At 37.4% G+C, this 16024-nt stretch overlaps 2 protein-coding genes across 5 annotated transcripts in view; one reads left to right on the forward strand and one right to left on the reverse strand.

The window, feature by feature from the left end:
* The window catches only part of LOC134816019 (cytosolic non-specific dipeptidase-like), a 104686-nt gene that overhangs the window by 21552 nt on the left and 67110 nt on the right, over positions 1-16024 (reverse strand). Inside the window, exon 1 of one of the 2 annotated variants that reach the window (XM_063824678.1) lies at positions 11510-11514. The exons of the other annotated variant lie outside the window; for it this stretch is intronic. The gene's annotated coding sequence lies outside the window, so the exon portion shown is untranslated. Of the gene's footprint in view, positions 1-11509; positions 11515-16024 lie in introns of those variants that run through there. 2 annotated transcript variants of the gene reach the window in all.
* Positions 3073-9791, forward strand: LOC134816020 (nucleolar transcription factor 1-A-like). Of its 3 annotated transcripts, none has more exons than XM_063824680.1 (7): positions 3073-6028; positions 6685-7029; positions 7149-7313; positions 7807-7936; positions 8091-8186; positions 8658-8869; positions 9039-9337. In XM_063824680.1, exons 1-7 carry the CDS (start codon positions 5678-5680, stop codon positions 9081-9083), a joined length of 1344 nt encoding a protein of 447 aa, XP_063680750.1. In that variant the 5' UTR covers positions 3073-5677; the 3' UTR covers positions 9084-9337. The 3 variants fall into 3 exon arrangements, with proteins under 3 accessions (XP_063680750.1, XP_063680753.1, XP_063680752.1); XM_063824683.1 differs by having other exon boundaries at positions 8658-8873; positions 9046-9176; XM_063824682.1 differs by having other exon boundaries at positions 3075-3458; positions 9039-9791.

A 16024-nucleotide genomic window follows, 5' to 3' on the forward strand; every position in this document is an offset into this window, starting at 1 on the left:
TCTGCACTACATGACCACACTGCGTGTAAATAAAAATTTTTAAAGGTTTTTGCTGCTATGACTACAAAATCCTAAAAAATGTTATTCCTGTGTCCTGGCATATATATTCCTTTTAAAAAAAATTGAATTTTTTTCGTTACAATTGGTGGTTATTTGTTATTAGTTGTATCACATCGTGACCACCATCGTCGTTTTACTATAGTAGCCAGTTTCCACGATACAGGGGAGCCGCGCGCTCGTGCGCGGCGGGTCATACAACCTATGACACGTTATTAGGGTCACGTGATATTTTTCAATGCCGGAATTGATTATAAATGATCACGTAAATGCTGGTCAAGCGCACTTAATTACAATGAGCATCCGCTCTGCACTTTTTTCCAGTGCAATGGAAATCGTAATTCACTCAGCTCGAATAGAGCTAGATTCATATTCTGCGGAATGACAGGGTGAGCGCCGCCCAGTAACGTAGCACCACATTAATTAGGTCGCTTTGAGCCGGGAAGAATTTATATAATCCACTAAGAATTAACAGTATTAAATTAATACTTGGGAACTGTGGAAGATTTGTAAGTTTATTACCTATCAAAACGCGCGCTGAGTTGGATACTCGTTTAAACAAATATTTAAAGGATATTGCCCGTTAATGAAATGTGAATAGAAGGATGAACATCGTCAATTAAGGGTACACATTTTTAATTTATATAGGTTTTAGTTGTTAGTATTATTTACAAATAAATGCCATAGCTTATAATTTATTTGTGTATTTTGTTTAAATGTGTTTTTGCTTTTTATAATTATCATTACGAATAAATTTGAAAAACAATTACTGGAACGTGAATGGGCGCCACTGTAGCGAGCCCACGTTTATCTTGGGATGGGCATTTTCAGTGTTTTCCAGCGTGAATGTTGATTTAAAATTGGAAATTAAGCTTCACTGACTAACTCAAGCAAAAATAAGATTATGTATTAAATTATATGTGATGCATTCAATCAATTCGTGTAATGCAATTGGCAAAGCACAGTACGCTGGTTATTCGAATTAAATGGCACAATGCTACCAAAATTATGAAGTGGTACCCTAAGAAGATTTTTGATCTTTAACCCTCAACCACGTTTATGGTTTAGTCTATCGAGGAGAAAATATTAAGCAACCCTCGTAACGGCCTTCCGATGGGTTGCTCGGGATCCGCCAAATTACTGTGGAATTTAAACGTAATATTGTTAGAATGTTTTTAAATCCATTCAAGCGAACACCTGTAATGCTCAATTTATTATATTATTGTTGGTTACTTTCCGGCACATACATTTACACACAATTTATTGTTACGGATGATCAGTTGTTGACTACATGACGTAGTAAATTCTTTTGTGGTCCAGTGGTCATTTGAAGGAAATCGTAATCGAAAGTTCAGAGTCTAATTGTTTGGGCCGTCAATCCCAGAGGATGCAGTATTCACTATACGAAGGATTTATGTACAATCTCCTCTGGTAGACCCAGCGGAAATATCCAGAAAACCGTGATTGAGAGTTAAACGTAGAGAATCCCTTTCAAAAATCCTAAATATTTTGAGGGTATACTAGAAACACAGCAATTTAATAAATTCAGTCGGAATCCAGTTAATCGTAGATTGATGATGTACCTGACAAAGTTTATGGTCCTTTGCAGGGACAAAGAAAACAACAAATTCAAGAAAACAACAAATTTTTATTTAAATCAATTATAGCAACAATTTGAAAAACTTAAAAGTTCTTCTATTACCATGGAATATACTACGGGTATGGTGACTTGGGCTATTGAGTTGTTAAGTAGATTAAGATTAGTAAACCTGCACTTGCATTGTATTTATGAAAACTTATTTATTTATTTTATTTATTTATTTATTTATGAAAACTAGAAATTAGGCTTCACGGTAAAATGGAGAAGCAGGCTGATCTTGGAGAGAGCAGACCGTAAAGTTTACGCACCCACCAGAGCTACCTACCTACCCCAGTTGTTCTTTTTGGTTTATCAGCTTGTATTGTTATATTTATGGACCCCAAGTCACCACACTAAGAAGGAGTATGTGAAAAAATTAAAATAATAACTAATAAGTTAAGGTAATATCATCATATCAGTTTAAAACAGTAAAAGTTAAGTTGAGGATTGAATTTCCTAGTTAATTTAATGGTTCATCATAATGGGACTATTCCTTGTCGAGTCCATAATAGCTTGGCTACTACTGGGAACAGTCACATGACATATTTGATAGGATAGATGAGTCTGTGCTGTGTCTAATAGGAATAGTTATATAAGTTATATGAAAGAGAATCCAATGATAAGAGGAAGAAGGTTAATATCAAAGATATTTAGTTGAGTTTTTTAGTTTGTAATTACATGGTTTTAAACGTAAATTGTTCATTTTCTGTGAATTTCTTGTTGAGATGCCCAGAGAGGAATTATTTATAATGTTATGTCATGTTATGTTATTAACGGTACCCAATCATTCGCCTAAGTTAACAGTGGAGCTGCATAGACCCACTGAAGTCTAGCTTAACATACGGATTGCCAGGCAGCGACCACTATGTAGCACTTTCTAGTTGTGTGAGCTGTGAATGACAATTCAGTTTTAGTGACATTTTGACGGCCATCTTTGCTATGATCCCACTGTTTACAGTTGACTAATAATAAATACACAATTAACAAAGCAGTAAGCTAATATCGCAACCTAGTACCGATGAAACTTTGAAGTGAAACAACTTTGGAGGGTCTCCTTTATTGGATTAAAATTAACTTCCTTGATAACAATCATGAATCATGATTCAGTTAATGCACTCATTGCTATGATGATGGTGAAAGGTTCATGGTTTTGAAATCTTACTTGTTAGTCAAATGGTTTTATAATGGGATATTAATTAACGAACGCTTAAATATGGGCTGTACTCTGTGCTTGTAGACATGGTGATTGGTGCTGTTGCCTTTCAAATTTGACTATTGCTGTTTTTATTTTAAAGAATTATGTTTTGCCTTTTCATTGTTTTAAATGATGAAAACTTTACGTTTGCCACCTTTTAAACTAACCGCCCATATCTACTAGGAATGCATTGAACGGGCTGTTAACATCAGAAGAATGCAGATGAACCACATGTATGAGCTGCAGAAGCAGATGAATGCCACTCCAGTGGCAAATAATCAATTTGCAATGCATGCTCAACTGTTGGGAGCTAACCCTCAGCACCAAGCGATCCTTAACCAACAACACCTCCTCTCACAGCAGCTCAGCCAGCAACAGGCCCCTCTCTCGCCCATCCTTGCACCTTTAAAGAGGGGGAGAAAAGCTAATGAAGATGGTGACTCACGAAAACGGAGGAGAAAGGATCCTAACCGTCCTAAGCGTGCCATTACTTCTTATTTTTTCTTCACTGCTGAATACAGGAACAGTCTGAGAAGGGAGGGAAAGGCTGTGCCTGGTGTCAAAGAGGTACTGTTTAATTTCTAACTGTCCAAAGGACTGTTTGCATATTTATTTTACTTTTTGGCCACTCCCCCAATCCCTCTTTTACCAAACACTTACACACACATCTCTATTGTGTTGGCATTCAGAACCCCCTTGGCGTCCATGCTTGTGCTGTTTAATATGATATGTGAACGCGTCTAACTATTCGGTAAATTATGGTGAAATGTTTGCCACAATGGTAAAACCAATTTCGTACCATATCTTTTTCCAAATGGCAAAAATAGTGGAAACATTCATTCGCCATTCATTGCAGAAATTCTTGATTTTGTCACAGCAAAATTGGGGTACCATTACGTGAGAGTTGTCGGCTTAATTGGCGTTGACACCACTACCATCTCACTGGTTTAGGCAAGGCAAATAAAATCGATTGTAATAACATTAACATTGTCACCACTTCTCTAAAATGATCCCAATTTCTATACTAATTGTTGCTGTGAAGGTACCTCAGACCAACATTAGAAGGATGTCTCACTACGCAAGTCTTCTCAACAACAAGAAATAGGAATTAGCACTCAAAAGGATCTTAAAAACGGTTGCAGAAGACAACTTTCGCCCAATGATGTGCTGATGAAAGATCTTATGAGTTTCATCAGGAAGAGGCTTAAATTCGAATTACAGAAAACTACAGATTCCTCTCTAAGTTTGATAGCAGAGCAAAACAAATTTATCTGGTAGCAGTTATGTGGTGTATTTATGGTGAGTCGAGTGACATGACCATGGTTTTGATGGGAAAGATTTTCTGCATTAAAAAAGAGCCATATGTATACATGAGGACATCTAAAAAATATATCTTTTTAAGAATCCCAATTACTCAACACTATTTTCGAAAAGGTTTGAAATAGGGTTCAAATAGATTTTCATAGCATATTCTGAAGTTTTTATTGTTCGTTTTAGCAGTGACCCTTAAAGTCATTGAGAAACGGCCATTGCTAAAATTATATTTCTAAATTATATTTTCTTGTTCGTTTTCATTTAAGATAAATCAGAGAGCCAAACAGTTTGACCAAATTTTTAATCAAACGATTTAAATCGTATGATTTACAGTTTTTGTCTATCTAAACGTCTATCTTTTATATATTTTTAGCCTTCATTTCTCGATTTTCAATTTTATTTATACTTTTCTTCTTATGCCGACTTGACTGTCATTTATTTTGTTCACAAGTGTGTAAGCTTGTTCTCTTTAATTCGTCAAGTTTACAATTTTTTCTTCACATATTCTTACCCCTTTTCAAAAATCAATGTTCATAGATTCTAGAAATGCCATCACAGTCAAACTCGACCAGGGCCAGGGTTCAGTTCTTATAATGCATGGTACTGATTTCCAAAAGAAGTATACCCACCAAATACCCAAAGATAATGTGATCACTAATTCATGTACCTCTGTGACCTACAGGACCTGCAGCTCCACTTTCCTAAGAAACCGAAGTGCCCTATCTACACCCCTGAAAGAGATATCTAATTATAATTCTTATAATTCTTATAATTCTTATAAACCTTCTGGGAAGGTTTCCTATGTAATACTTTTTAAGGGGGCAGTGGGTGGGGGGGGGGGGGGGGGGGGTCACCTTCAGTGCACATAACATAAGTCCAAGATACTGACAGTTCTGTTAGATTCATGATACTGTATATCATCTCTGTTGCCTGTTGGTAGATTAACAGTACGCTACTGGCATAATGGCCGTCGAAATGCAGCCGAAACTTAATTTTATGGTTAATATTTGAGTTGAAAAATATCTCCAGGGCATGAAACCAGGTTACAAGTTAGCTGGGGATTGTTTGCACATCTCATATATTTGTTCTTAGTGGGAATGTTTCTTAGCTGGTTCACAGATGCAATGGCAGATACACTACCAATCACCATTGATGAATGGGAACCCTGGCCCCTTGAGTGCATGCCTTACAAATAGTTTTCATTGATTATTATTATTGTCTGCAGACGTAGGGACGGCTTCTTTGTTGCAGCGTACTAGTGTTTGACTCTCCGCCTCGCGCCGTTGAGGGTACTGTGCTGTAGCTGTCAAATTTTGCTGTTTTGTGGTTTTCATCGTTAAGAATGTGTTGATCATCTGGTGCTTTTATATGTACATAGATTTTTATTTCACAGTAACTTCAGATTGCCACCGTTCAAACTAATTGACCACATCTAATAGGAATGCATTGATCGGGTTGTTAACATCAGAAGAATGCAGATGAACCACATGTATGAGCTGCAGAAGCAGATGAATGCCGCTCCAGTGGCAAACAATCAATTTGCAATGCATGCTCAACTGTTGGGAGCTAACCCTCAGCACCAAGCGATCCTTAACCAACAACACCTCCTCTCACAGCAGCTCAGCCAGCAACAGGCCCCTCTCTCGCCCATCCTTGCACCTTTAAAGAGGGGGAGAAAAGCTAATGAAGATGGCGACTCTCGAAAACGGAGGAAAAAAGATCCTAACCGTCCTAAGCGTGCCATGACTCCTTATTTTTTCTTCACTGCTGAATACAGGAATAGTCTGAGAAGGGAGGGAAAAGCTGTGCCTGGTGTCAAAGAGGTACAGTTTTATTTCTCTCTAAGGGACCGTTCACATATTCGTATTGTTGAAGCATTTTTTGGCCACATTTGGACTCACCTGGCCCCTCCCTTCGGTAAGCACTGAAACACATAGATATTGTGTTGGCATTCACAACCCCTCTCCCTTTTGAGCTTGCGTAATATTTGAACGCTCCCTAAATCGTCTGTTGTTCGTAAAAAGAAGTGTAAAACACGAAAAACTCAACCAAATTTTGGCCTAAAAAAAAATTAATTAAAACTAAATTTTAAACAGTATAATCAGGAAATAACGGTTGAATTATTTGCTGTCAAATCATATTTAGAATGATTGGTGCGGTGTCATCGCCATTCGTCGTCTACTTGAACAATTTACCAGTTTTCACATTGGTAAAATGATGGAAATGGAGAATTTTCATTTCACCTTTAAAAACCACAATCGGGAACAAATGTTTTCGTTATTTTAGCCATTCATCCAAGAAGTCCTCCTTTTTAGTCATTTACTAGAGAAATCTCAAAGTCGACTGCACTGTGGAAATGGCGATGACATCACCACACTTCGATTCCTCCCCCAAAAATAAGGCAACAAAGCAATAGCTAACGTATAAATGTGCTCATATTTCATGACAATTAATTCACTAAAATATTTCTTGTTTTCAGGTCGCACAGTACTGTGGTCCCAAATGGAATGGAATGAATGAAGATGAAAAGCGACCTTTTGTGGAATCAGCAGAGAAGGATAGAAAGCGGTATCTTGGTGAAATGAACATCTATAAAAAGCCACGTGATGAAGACAAGCCAAAGAGACCAGCAAGCGCGTATTTTCATTTTCTTGTTGAATTTCGAAAGAAAATGGCAGGAAAGCCGCTTCCGGAGCATACTACAATTCCCAAGTTGTCTGGAGCGTTGTGGCAGAAAATGACCGAGGAAGAGAGAAGACCATACAACACTAAAATGGAAGAAGAAAAGAAAGTATATGAGAAGAGATTAGCTGAGTACAGAAAGGTTCGTTAGCCGAAGATATGGGTAGATATTAGATAAGGTGTTACAAATTTGCATTGCTACTCTATAACAAAATTGGGAAACATCGTAGTTTAATGCACTAATACATACCCTTTTTTCAGAAAAAAGCGGAGGAAGCCATAAAAACTGCACAAAACAAACCGGAACCTGAAAAAAAAGAAGAAGCCCCCTACACTGATTACAGGGGATCGTTCGATGGCTCCACGCAAAACTCTGGGATCAATATGCTCTCCCAGTATTCCGACTTGAATCGTCACATACAAATGGTATGCTGTACTTTTGATTGTTTTGAAACGTGATTTCTCATTCACCATAATATAGTTCAAAATATTTTACTTGAAGTATTACTTCTGTACATTATTTACCTTACAAAATAAAGAAATTTCAGTAATAATAGAAATCAGAATACGGATAGTACGACTTTTTAGATCAGTCCTGATAGTATATTATGCAAATGTGCTCATTTATTAAGACTTTAAAGAGTCGAATATAACATGTAAATTGTAAATGGTGTGGTGCGCACAACACCATTTACAATTTACACATGTATGTTACATTCATCTCTTTAACGTCTTAATAATGGGATGCTAATTGTCAAACATTTGGGGAATAACACATCATAGTATTCTCGAAGAACTTGCCACGGTTCAAGCATCATATATTAAAAGAAACTAGTCTTAAAAACAAGTCTAAAGTTGTTGATTTGTATCATTTTGTGCTTCACAGTTTTTCTTGGATTGACGTAAGTTTATCCTCCAGATGACGAGTCAAGATAATAAGACCTGGCAGGCGCAGCTACAAAACATGCAGGCTGCTCAAGCTGCTCACCATTACAATAGTTATCATTACTCTGATATGTATAACTCTCCCGGTTCCTCAACACACTCAGGTACTATAATACTAATAACCACAGGGGGAGGGCCAGGGGTAGTGGGTCGATGGAAGGGGGAGGGGGCCGAGGGAGGGGTAGTGGGCCGAGGGATAACAATTTTATGGCTTTTTAAAATTTCGAATCAGCAATTTAAATTTTCTTCTGATTACAGGACAGGAAGTGAAACTACAAGATACAGTGCAAAACATGATGATACCTAACGTACTGAATAGCACCTCGCTTCCTAGCATCCAATCCTTGCAGTCAAGTTAGTTACTTTTTATTTTATTTTCAGTTGTTATACATATCACCACATAAATCTGTTTTTAGCTAGTTTGCCCAAATGCCCCATGCCACGAAGAGAAGAGAAATCGTACAGTTAGCATCATACAAAACATTAGAAGCACCATTTTACGAATCTAAATTATAAAATATTTATTTCTGCTGAGGCATGTTATGATTGAATTAAGTTTCTTAACTAGATGTGTCATCTCATTTGTCATGTACAGACGAAAATAGCTGGCCATGTAATGAATTGCTGAGTTTTTTGTTAACTAAGCATTACCTAACATCTTGCTGCATGTGTCGTGATCTTAATCAAGTAGTGCTTGTCAAACACATTTTTACATCGGTCTGTCCACATGATCAAGAGAGACGAGACAAAAGAAATACTCTTCTATCAGTGCACACTGATTATAGAGAATTATCTACTGTATTGTGATAACATTCTTTACTGCAGGTATTCAGCTGACTGCGCCGTCCGAGGAACCTCAGCAGGTCCCTCTCGTGCAGCCGATGCAGATCCACCCAGACCTGCAGAAGCAGCTTCAACAGCACCAGGAGGAACAACTCTTGTCAGTAGGACAGGAGAAGGAGGGGAGGATTGAGGCTAGAGAAGAGATACAGGGAGAAGGCCACCAGGAAGACGACGACGAGGAGGTCGGAGATGAGGTCAGTTTTTTCTCTCTTTATATTTTCATATAGCCTTAATTTTCTGGTGATCTCGACAAAGCGGGATCACTTTTAGAGTTTATTATTTCCAATTTCCATGCTGTTGATTTTCCATAAAAGTTATTTTCCCTTCCTCGCTTTCTCTAAATTTACACTTCTTTAACCACAGGACGAAGCTATTGGAAGTGGTGAAAATGGCGAGGGATCGTCTTAAGTCAATTGTGCATCAAACTGATGCTGCGGAACCGGGGCGAACTGGTCGGAGTGTACGTATGGGTCTCCAAGCATGTAAAGGAACGAGCAATATAAGACGCTGTTGTAAAAGCTATGTTGAAATTGTGTCACCAATTAGTGGTGTCATCTTTAGTGGTGTGCATTCACCTGGCCCGACCCTAGGTACTGTGAAGACTACCGCTCCTATACATGCTACTTGTACAGTGCCATATAGAAAGACTTTAGGAAAGTTTCAAGGAATGAAAACCGATCGGTAGTACAAGAGTAAACGTGTTAACCTTCTTGTAGGGGCAATATTACGAGGATACTTGTAATTCTTCCCATTCTTGCAATGCACTCCACTAGACTTGATGTCGGGTGACACGACCTGGACTGTTTGATACTTGCTCAACTAATTGGTATTGAGATTATGTATAAACATAGGACTTCCATCGCTGTCAGTTCACCTAGAGTAACCTAATATTCCCTAGTATTTAAGAAAAGATTATTTAATCCTGGAAGACTTCAGACGCAGAATTTCCCCTCAGAAACCCTACTATGCTTACCAACTGATTAAACATGAAGCAATTTTAAGTTAACTTCAATAATTTCTTATATCCTATTACTTCTGCTGGTATGATTGATTTAATATTATAAACGATGGTTCGGATGGAACGTTGAGACCGGGTTATTAAGGTAGACTTAATTTATTTGTAGGTTCGAGGATTGAACTCGCTCAAGGTTTAAAGTTTTGGTAGAATGACGAAACCTTTCGATTGATAGATATAGATACCTCAAGCAATTCGACTTATTTTATACAGCCTTCAGCTGATTCTAAAAAAGTATTGCCACTTTTACGACCACGCTTTGTAGTATTTGAATAGTTAAAAAACATGGGAAAGCACGATTCAATCGTCAAGCTTATTGATTCGAATAGGTGTTTATCTGCACTCTTAGCCTTGATAAGGAATATTGGTCGTAAAGGTAGCAGTAATTCTTATTGATGCATTTTAAAATCCGCTCTCACTTTTTAAAACACAATTTATTACTTTGCTAATTAACTTCTCTACAGTAGCTCCTAGCGTGGCTTTTCAAAAAATTTGATTATCTTCCTAATATAAAACTAGTAACTGTTGCCTGCCCAATAAATACGCTCTCTCGCACAGATAATTATAATAGCATCGGGTATTATTGGGGTTTAGCCATTTAGGCTGTTCACCGGAGCTTATGCTCTGGTACTTCATTTTTTGAAGTTTTTAGATTGATTTAATGAACTTTGATCCATGCAATATCGCATAGCCTCCAGATTATGTTGGCGTTATTGACGAAGGTCCTGCATCTTATTATAAGTTATAGTGTGCACGACATTTTTTGCTCAAAGGACTCTATTTTGGTACTATAAAGTCTAATTTATTGTCGTTGATGTGAATTTATTGTGAAACAGTTTACAGAAATTAACATGAGGTACGAACATGATTTTCAATCATGTTTTGTGAATGATGAAACTGAACATGCATTCTGATTATTCAAAGTTGAAACCAATTTTATTGACTTGTTGGTACCAAATATATTTCACCTCAGCCTGAATTCTGCTATTTGCAATAATGAAAGGAGTTATATTTTAACCTCTAGCCCGAACACGAAATTGATTTTAAAACAGTTGTCTAATTTGGAGGCTATGCTTCAAGTAATGAATAATTAAATAACATTATGAATAATCTCTTCACCTATCACTATATGATATCATACTATGCAAATTTATTAATGCAATCATTTAACGGATATTACTCCTGGCTGGGAAACGATGCACCTTTGACTTAACAGCAACCTACCCTACTTAACACATGTCACATGCTGTCACGTGTCAAAATGTTGGCTCCCCACCAGAAGTAACATCTACTGGGGGCTAGTCTATCAATATCATCCACGTGGCACGGGCTGGGTTTGGGATATTGCTTTGTTTATTTCCACTAAGTTTTCATCTGCCCAATTTGTCTGTTAGAAAAACAATGTAGTAATTCCCTCTAGAATATGTAGATAACATTCCCCTGGCTTATTATTTAGTTGGTGGAGTAATACTTGCCCTGAGCTGTGTTGAGTTTGTAATAGACTAATATTGTTTTCTTCTTAAGTGCGATCTGCTTTTCACATATAACTCTATTCAATAACCGATCATATTCTGTAAAATTATTAGTATGTGGGGCAGGATGGTTGGGTAGGGATGTTTGTGGATGTTATTAATAGCTGCCCTAACATATCAGTAGGCTAGACTTATTTTAGACGAGAGCGAACTATTTCAAGTATTTAAATCATGTTTTTTTGTATCTTAGGACTTCAATGCATTTTTCATCGAAATTCATCCGCCATTTTACTGCATGAGTATTCAAAACATTCTGCTACGCCACACTTCTCATTTAGTTCAATAATTCAAATTATTTTAATCCATCATCTGATTCGATTTTAAAGTTTTAAATTGTGGTCTAAGTTTACTGTTATGTTGAAACACGGGCATTGAACTGAAGTTAAATAGGATTGTAAGCTTTTAGATCAAGTATTCATTTCAAATTGAGTTGAAAACTCCACCGGTCTGGAAGAGTGGAAGTTATAAGAGCTTTCAATATCTTATCTTTACTATTATATATGTTACGATCAAAACAAACTGAAGAGCTTATGTTGTTTATGTTATCATCATAAACAAACTTATGTGTTACTTGTCGTTTGTTTAGGTCTGAGACATAGCGTGATCCTTTCATAATTGATAAGAAATAATTAATGTGTAGCATATGATAGTTTGATCAAGCTTGCAATCATTGATTCTGATTTTTCTACTGGCGACAACCTAACTGTCGTGTCGTAAACCAGGGCTACGAAAATAATTGATTTTATTGAAGTACATTTGTTTGTGCTCCCTCTTAACTGAAATAAAGGTATTAAACATAATTCATGATATAAAGGAATACAAGGAATACAAGGAATACAAGGAATACAAATTTAAAATCTTGAGCTACAATAGTAACTGTTAAGATAATAACAATATCATAAGATTTGAATTTATTATATTAATATAACTTAACTAAAGTGAAAAATAAAGATTTGACATAAAATATTTTGTTTTCAGTCGCCTTGGTAATGCTGTAATGCTTGAGCCAGGTCACTTTGCAGTTTGCACTCGTCGTTGCGCGAAAAGAAACAAAAGCGGGTACAGTGATTTTCAGTGTTCACTGTTCATGTACTGGCCAGAGAGTCAACAAATTTCTTGCGGTTGTTAAAACACGTAGTGGCAAACCTAGCAACGACTCTCGTGAGGTGGACTTGACTTTCGTTCGTGATAAGTTCAATGATTTCACTGTTGTTGCTGATGAATTTGAGGACGTTTGCTCCAGGGATGACATTGTGAACAGAATAAGATGTCGCAGACGGTTTGATTGGATTTGATATGAGTGACTGGATCTTGTCTAGGACTTTTCGCCTCGATGCAGCGTTAAGATCACAATGGTTAAGGAAGTGGTCTTCATTCTCAATAATACCAGAACCTAAGACTATATTGCACCAGGAGCATATTCGCTCGTCACGTGGAGTTTGATTATATCGGCCAAGTTCAATTTCGAGTCGATGTGCACTGATCCGCAGTCTTGTGATATTAGCACGGTCTGCATATTTAATGACACTATCTAGGTAATACTCTTTGTTAAATTTGGATTTTAGGTCACGATAGAATTCTAATTTCCGAGAAGTGTTGATACAGGACCCCCAATATTCTCTAAAATTACATTTCAAAGTTTTAGTAATGACGTGTGGTGTGAATATTTTACTCCCGATGGGTTGTGTTGATTGAGGAGGAATTCGTTTCTTGAAACCGTTGTGAATAAGAAAGTCCTCTTTTGGTGGTTTTGCGATACTCGGGTTTCTTTCGAAAAGTAACTTGGAGTGATTGTTTTTGAGTGTGCGGTAGGCTGTGACATGATCGGTAGAGAAACATGGGTCTAGCGCGAGGACAGGCTCCAAACCCCTGTACCAGTCCAATTTCATGTTCATTTGTTCTTTGAAAGCTAAGGAGACAAGGGAGTTATCTTTGAGATTTTTCAAACGTTGGCTATATTTGAGAGTGAGGTTAATACATTCATAGATTAATGGGTAGCGGCCTGACTCACCCCAGACGCCTGCGTTGCTGGCTTTACGATTTACCCCCAGTGACCATTTAAGAAAGTGAAGGTGAACTTTTTCGCTGTTCAGAAGGCTAATTTTCTTGAGGATACTAGTTTGAAATTTTGTTTTTGTGTCGGCATCCATATTGAGATCGACTTGTTTTGTTATGTGTTTTATGATAGCCATGTTAGGTGTGTAAATAGGCGCTCCGTAAAGAACGATAGGTTTAATAAGACCATCAAAGAGTGTTGTTAGAGAGCGGAATGATAATTTGGATTTGTTTACTGAGCTTTTCATGGCATAAAGTGCACGCATGGCTTTCTTTTTGAGCTCAGTTCGGGCATTTGTGAATGTGCCGGATTTGTGTATTTCGATTCCTAGATAGCAGTATGACTCGACTTCTTCTAACAAGTGATCACCAATTTTGAGGGGAACCGGCTGATAAGTATCAAAACGGGCATTAAATTTCATGAGTTTAGTTTTATCTGCATTAATTTCGACGCCCCATTCCAAGCAGAAATTGTTCAAAGCATCGAGTTGCTTTTGGAGGGTTTTGGGGTCCAGTGCCAAGAGTATCAGATCATCTGCCCATAGTAAGTGACTGATAAGTTGGTTCATTAGTTTCGGACAGTTATCATATTCTAGTCGAGGGGAAAGATCTCTGATGTATATCTTAAATAGATCAGGGGAAAGTGGATGACCCTGTTCAGTTCCTTTATTGATATCAAATTTTTCGCTGACAAATCCAGATAGTTTTATCTGGCCAGTGGAATTTTTATACATATGTTTAAGAACATTAAATGTTTTGCCAGTGATACCTAGTTTAGCTAATTTTAAGAAAAGAGCTTCACGGCAAACAGAGTCGAAGGCCTTCCGGAAGTCCACAAAAACAGCATAGACGGGAACCTTGAGCTTTTTGTATTTAGACGTAATGGTGTTGAGTGTGAGTATGTGGTCATATGTTTGAGCTCCTTTAGCGAAGCCAAGTTGATTTATGGGGTCCGGGTTGTATTCATTTTTGAACTTGATTATCCTGTTTAACATGATGGTCGAAAATAGTTTTCCGATTGTACTACTCACAGCAACTGCTCTGTAATTGTCTGGATTATCTTTGTCGCCTTTTTTGTGTAGGGGTGTAATAATGCTGTTGTTCCATGGGTAAGTTCCAGTGTCCAAACAGCGGTTAAAGACTTTGCAAAGGAGTTGTGTGTTTGTTGTGGACAAGGTCTTCAGTATTTCATTACATATCATATCCTCCGAGGAACTTTTGCCGTTTTTGAGTGAAGAGATCGCAGTAGATATTTCGTCCACAGAGATCTGGCCATTGAGTATTGATTGTGCAGGGGATGGTTGGAAATTATTGTTAATAGCCTCTGCATTTTGAAGCATTTCTTCCTTATTCTCTACAGTTATGGTGCTATGTGCATTGGCATAAAGTTTACCAAAGAATTTTTGAAAGTTGTCCATGTCATGGCAATCAAATTTGTCAACTCTTCCTTTAAATTTTTTCAGTTTTTTGAATTGTTTCCAGTTAAGAATTTTACCAGATTCAATATCTGTATTCAATTTGTCAAGATATTTGTTTTTTGTACGGTCAATTAAACTTTTGTACGTATTTTTTACTTGGTAAAAATTTTTTCGAAGATAATCGCTATTGGGGAAATCAGAAACAATTTGAGCTGCACGAGTACAAGATATTTTAGCTTCTCTGGTGGCTTGTGTGAACCAGGGTTGTTTATTTATTGATCCCTTTTTGGTTATTTTGGGATGTTTGGTCTTTTGGAGACATTTGTCTGCTATTTTGTTCAAGTGTACTGTGATATCTTCGTTTAATTTGTATGTACCTAGGAGATCTTCGGGATAATCTGTTTCTAAGAGGCTTTTGGAACATTCTTCCACAAGTGGGTCCATCATTGTATCCCGTAAGCTTGAAAGGCTATCAGGAGTTATTTTGTAACGAAGTGGGGCTCGAGCGTAAGTTTCATGGAGTGCCTTTGTGTTTACAAGAGTGTTGGAAGGAGAGAAGTTGAGTGCCAGGAGTAGTGGTTTATGATCAGAAAAGCAAGTGAACGGCTGGATTGTCATATGACTTAGATACTTACTGCAGTTTGGTGATATAATAAAGTAGTCAACAACGCTGGCACCGCTGGTCTGAATACAAGTGAAGTCACCATATGAGTCTCCTAAAGTTCTCCCATTGAGAATATGGAGTTCATTATTGACAAGCATTTCTAGAAAGGGTCTTTTGTAATTGTTCGACTTTTTGTCCTTTGAGTTCCTGGTTGGAAGTTCTTGTGGGGTGTAGTCTTCTGGCAGGGGAATGAAGCTCTCGTAGCCACATTTGTCCTCTTTGATAAAGTCAATGTCATGGCCGATACGCGAGTTGAAGTCACCACAAGTAATGACATCACCTTTACTTAAAAGAACATTGAGAAATTGGTCCAGTTCACGGATGGTGTCAAAGCCCGAAATATTTGAGTTTTTAGAGGAAGTGTTAGCTGGCTTAATGTATGAGTTAACAATGAATATATCATTATCTACGCCAAAGTAATTTTTGTCAAGTTTACAGGCAACAACATCTTCAATTATGGATTTTTCAAGTTTAACGCCTTTGGATATTTCGTTTTGGACCATTATGCATACGCCACCATGTTTTTTGTCCCGGCGGGTTTTATTGAAGGACCTGTAACCCGAGTGTTTGACAGGTTGTCTTATTTCTTGAAGGCAGACAATAGGAAACTTGTCAAAGACGGCACAAAATTGAGGGTCATCAAACTTAGAGCCAAAAGTTGTATT

Source organism: Bolinopsis microptera, chromosome 5 (assembly GCF_026151205.1).
Source record: "Bolinopsis microptera isolate Bmic1 chromosome 5, MBARI_Bmic_1.0, whole genome shotgun sequence".
Taxonomy (NCBI): domain Eukaryota; kingdom Metazoa; phylum Ctenophora; class Tentaculata; order Lobata; family Bolinopsidae; genus Bolinopsis; species Bolinopsis microptera.

What these genes read in the sequence shown, in the direction of transcription:
- LOC134816020 (XM_063824680.1), top strand. Translation starts at nt 5,678, where the DNA reads ATGCAGATGAACCACATGTATGAGCTGCAGAAGCAGATGAATGCCGCT. An exon ending in CGGTTCCTCAACACACTCAG is followed by an intron (nt 7,937 to 8,090) that starts GTACTATAATAC and finishes TTCTGATTACAG; the next exon opens with GACAGGAAGTGAAACTACAA. An exon ending in CATCCAATCCTTGCAGTCAA is followed by an intron (nt 8,187 to 8,657) that starts GTTAGTTACTTT and finishes TCTTTACTGCAG; the next exon opens with GTATTCAGCTGACTGCGCCG.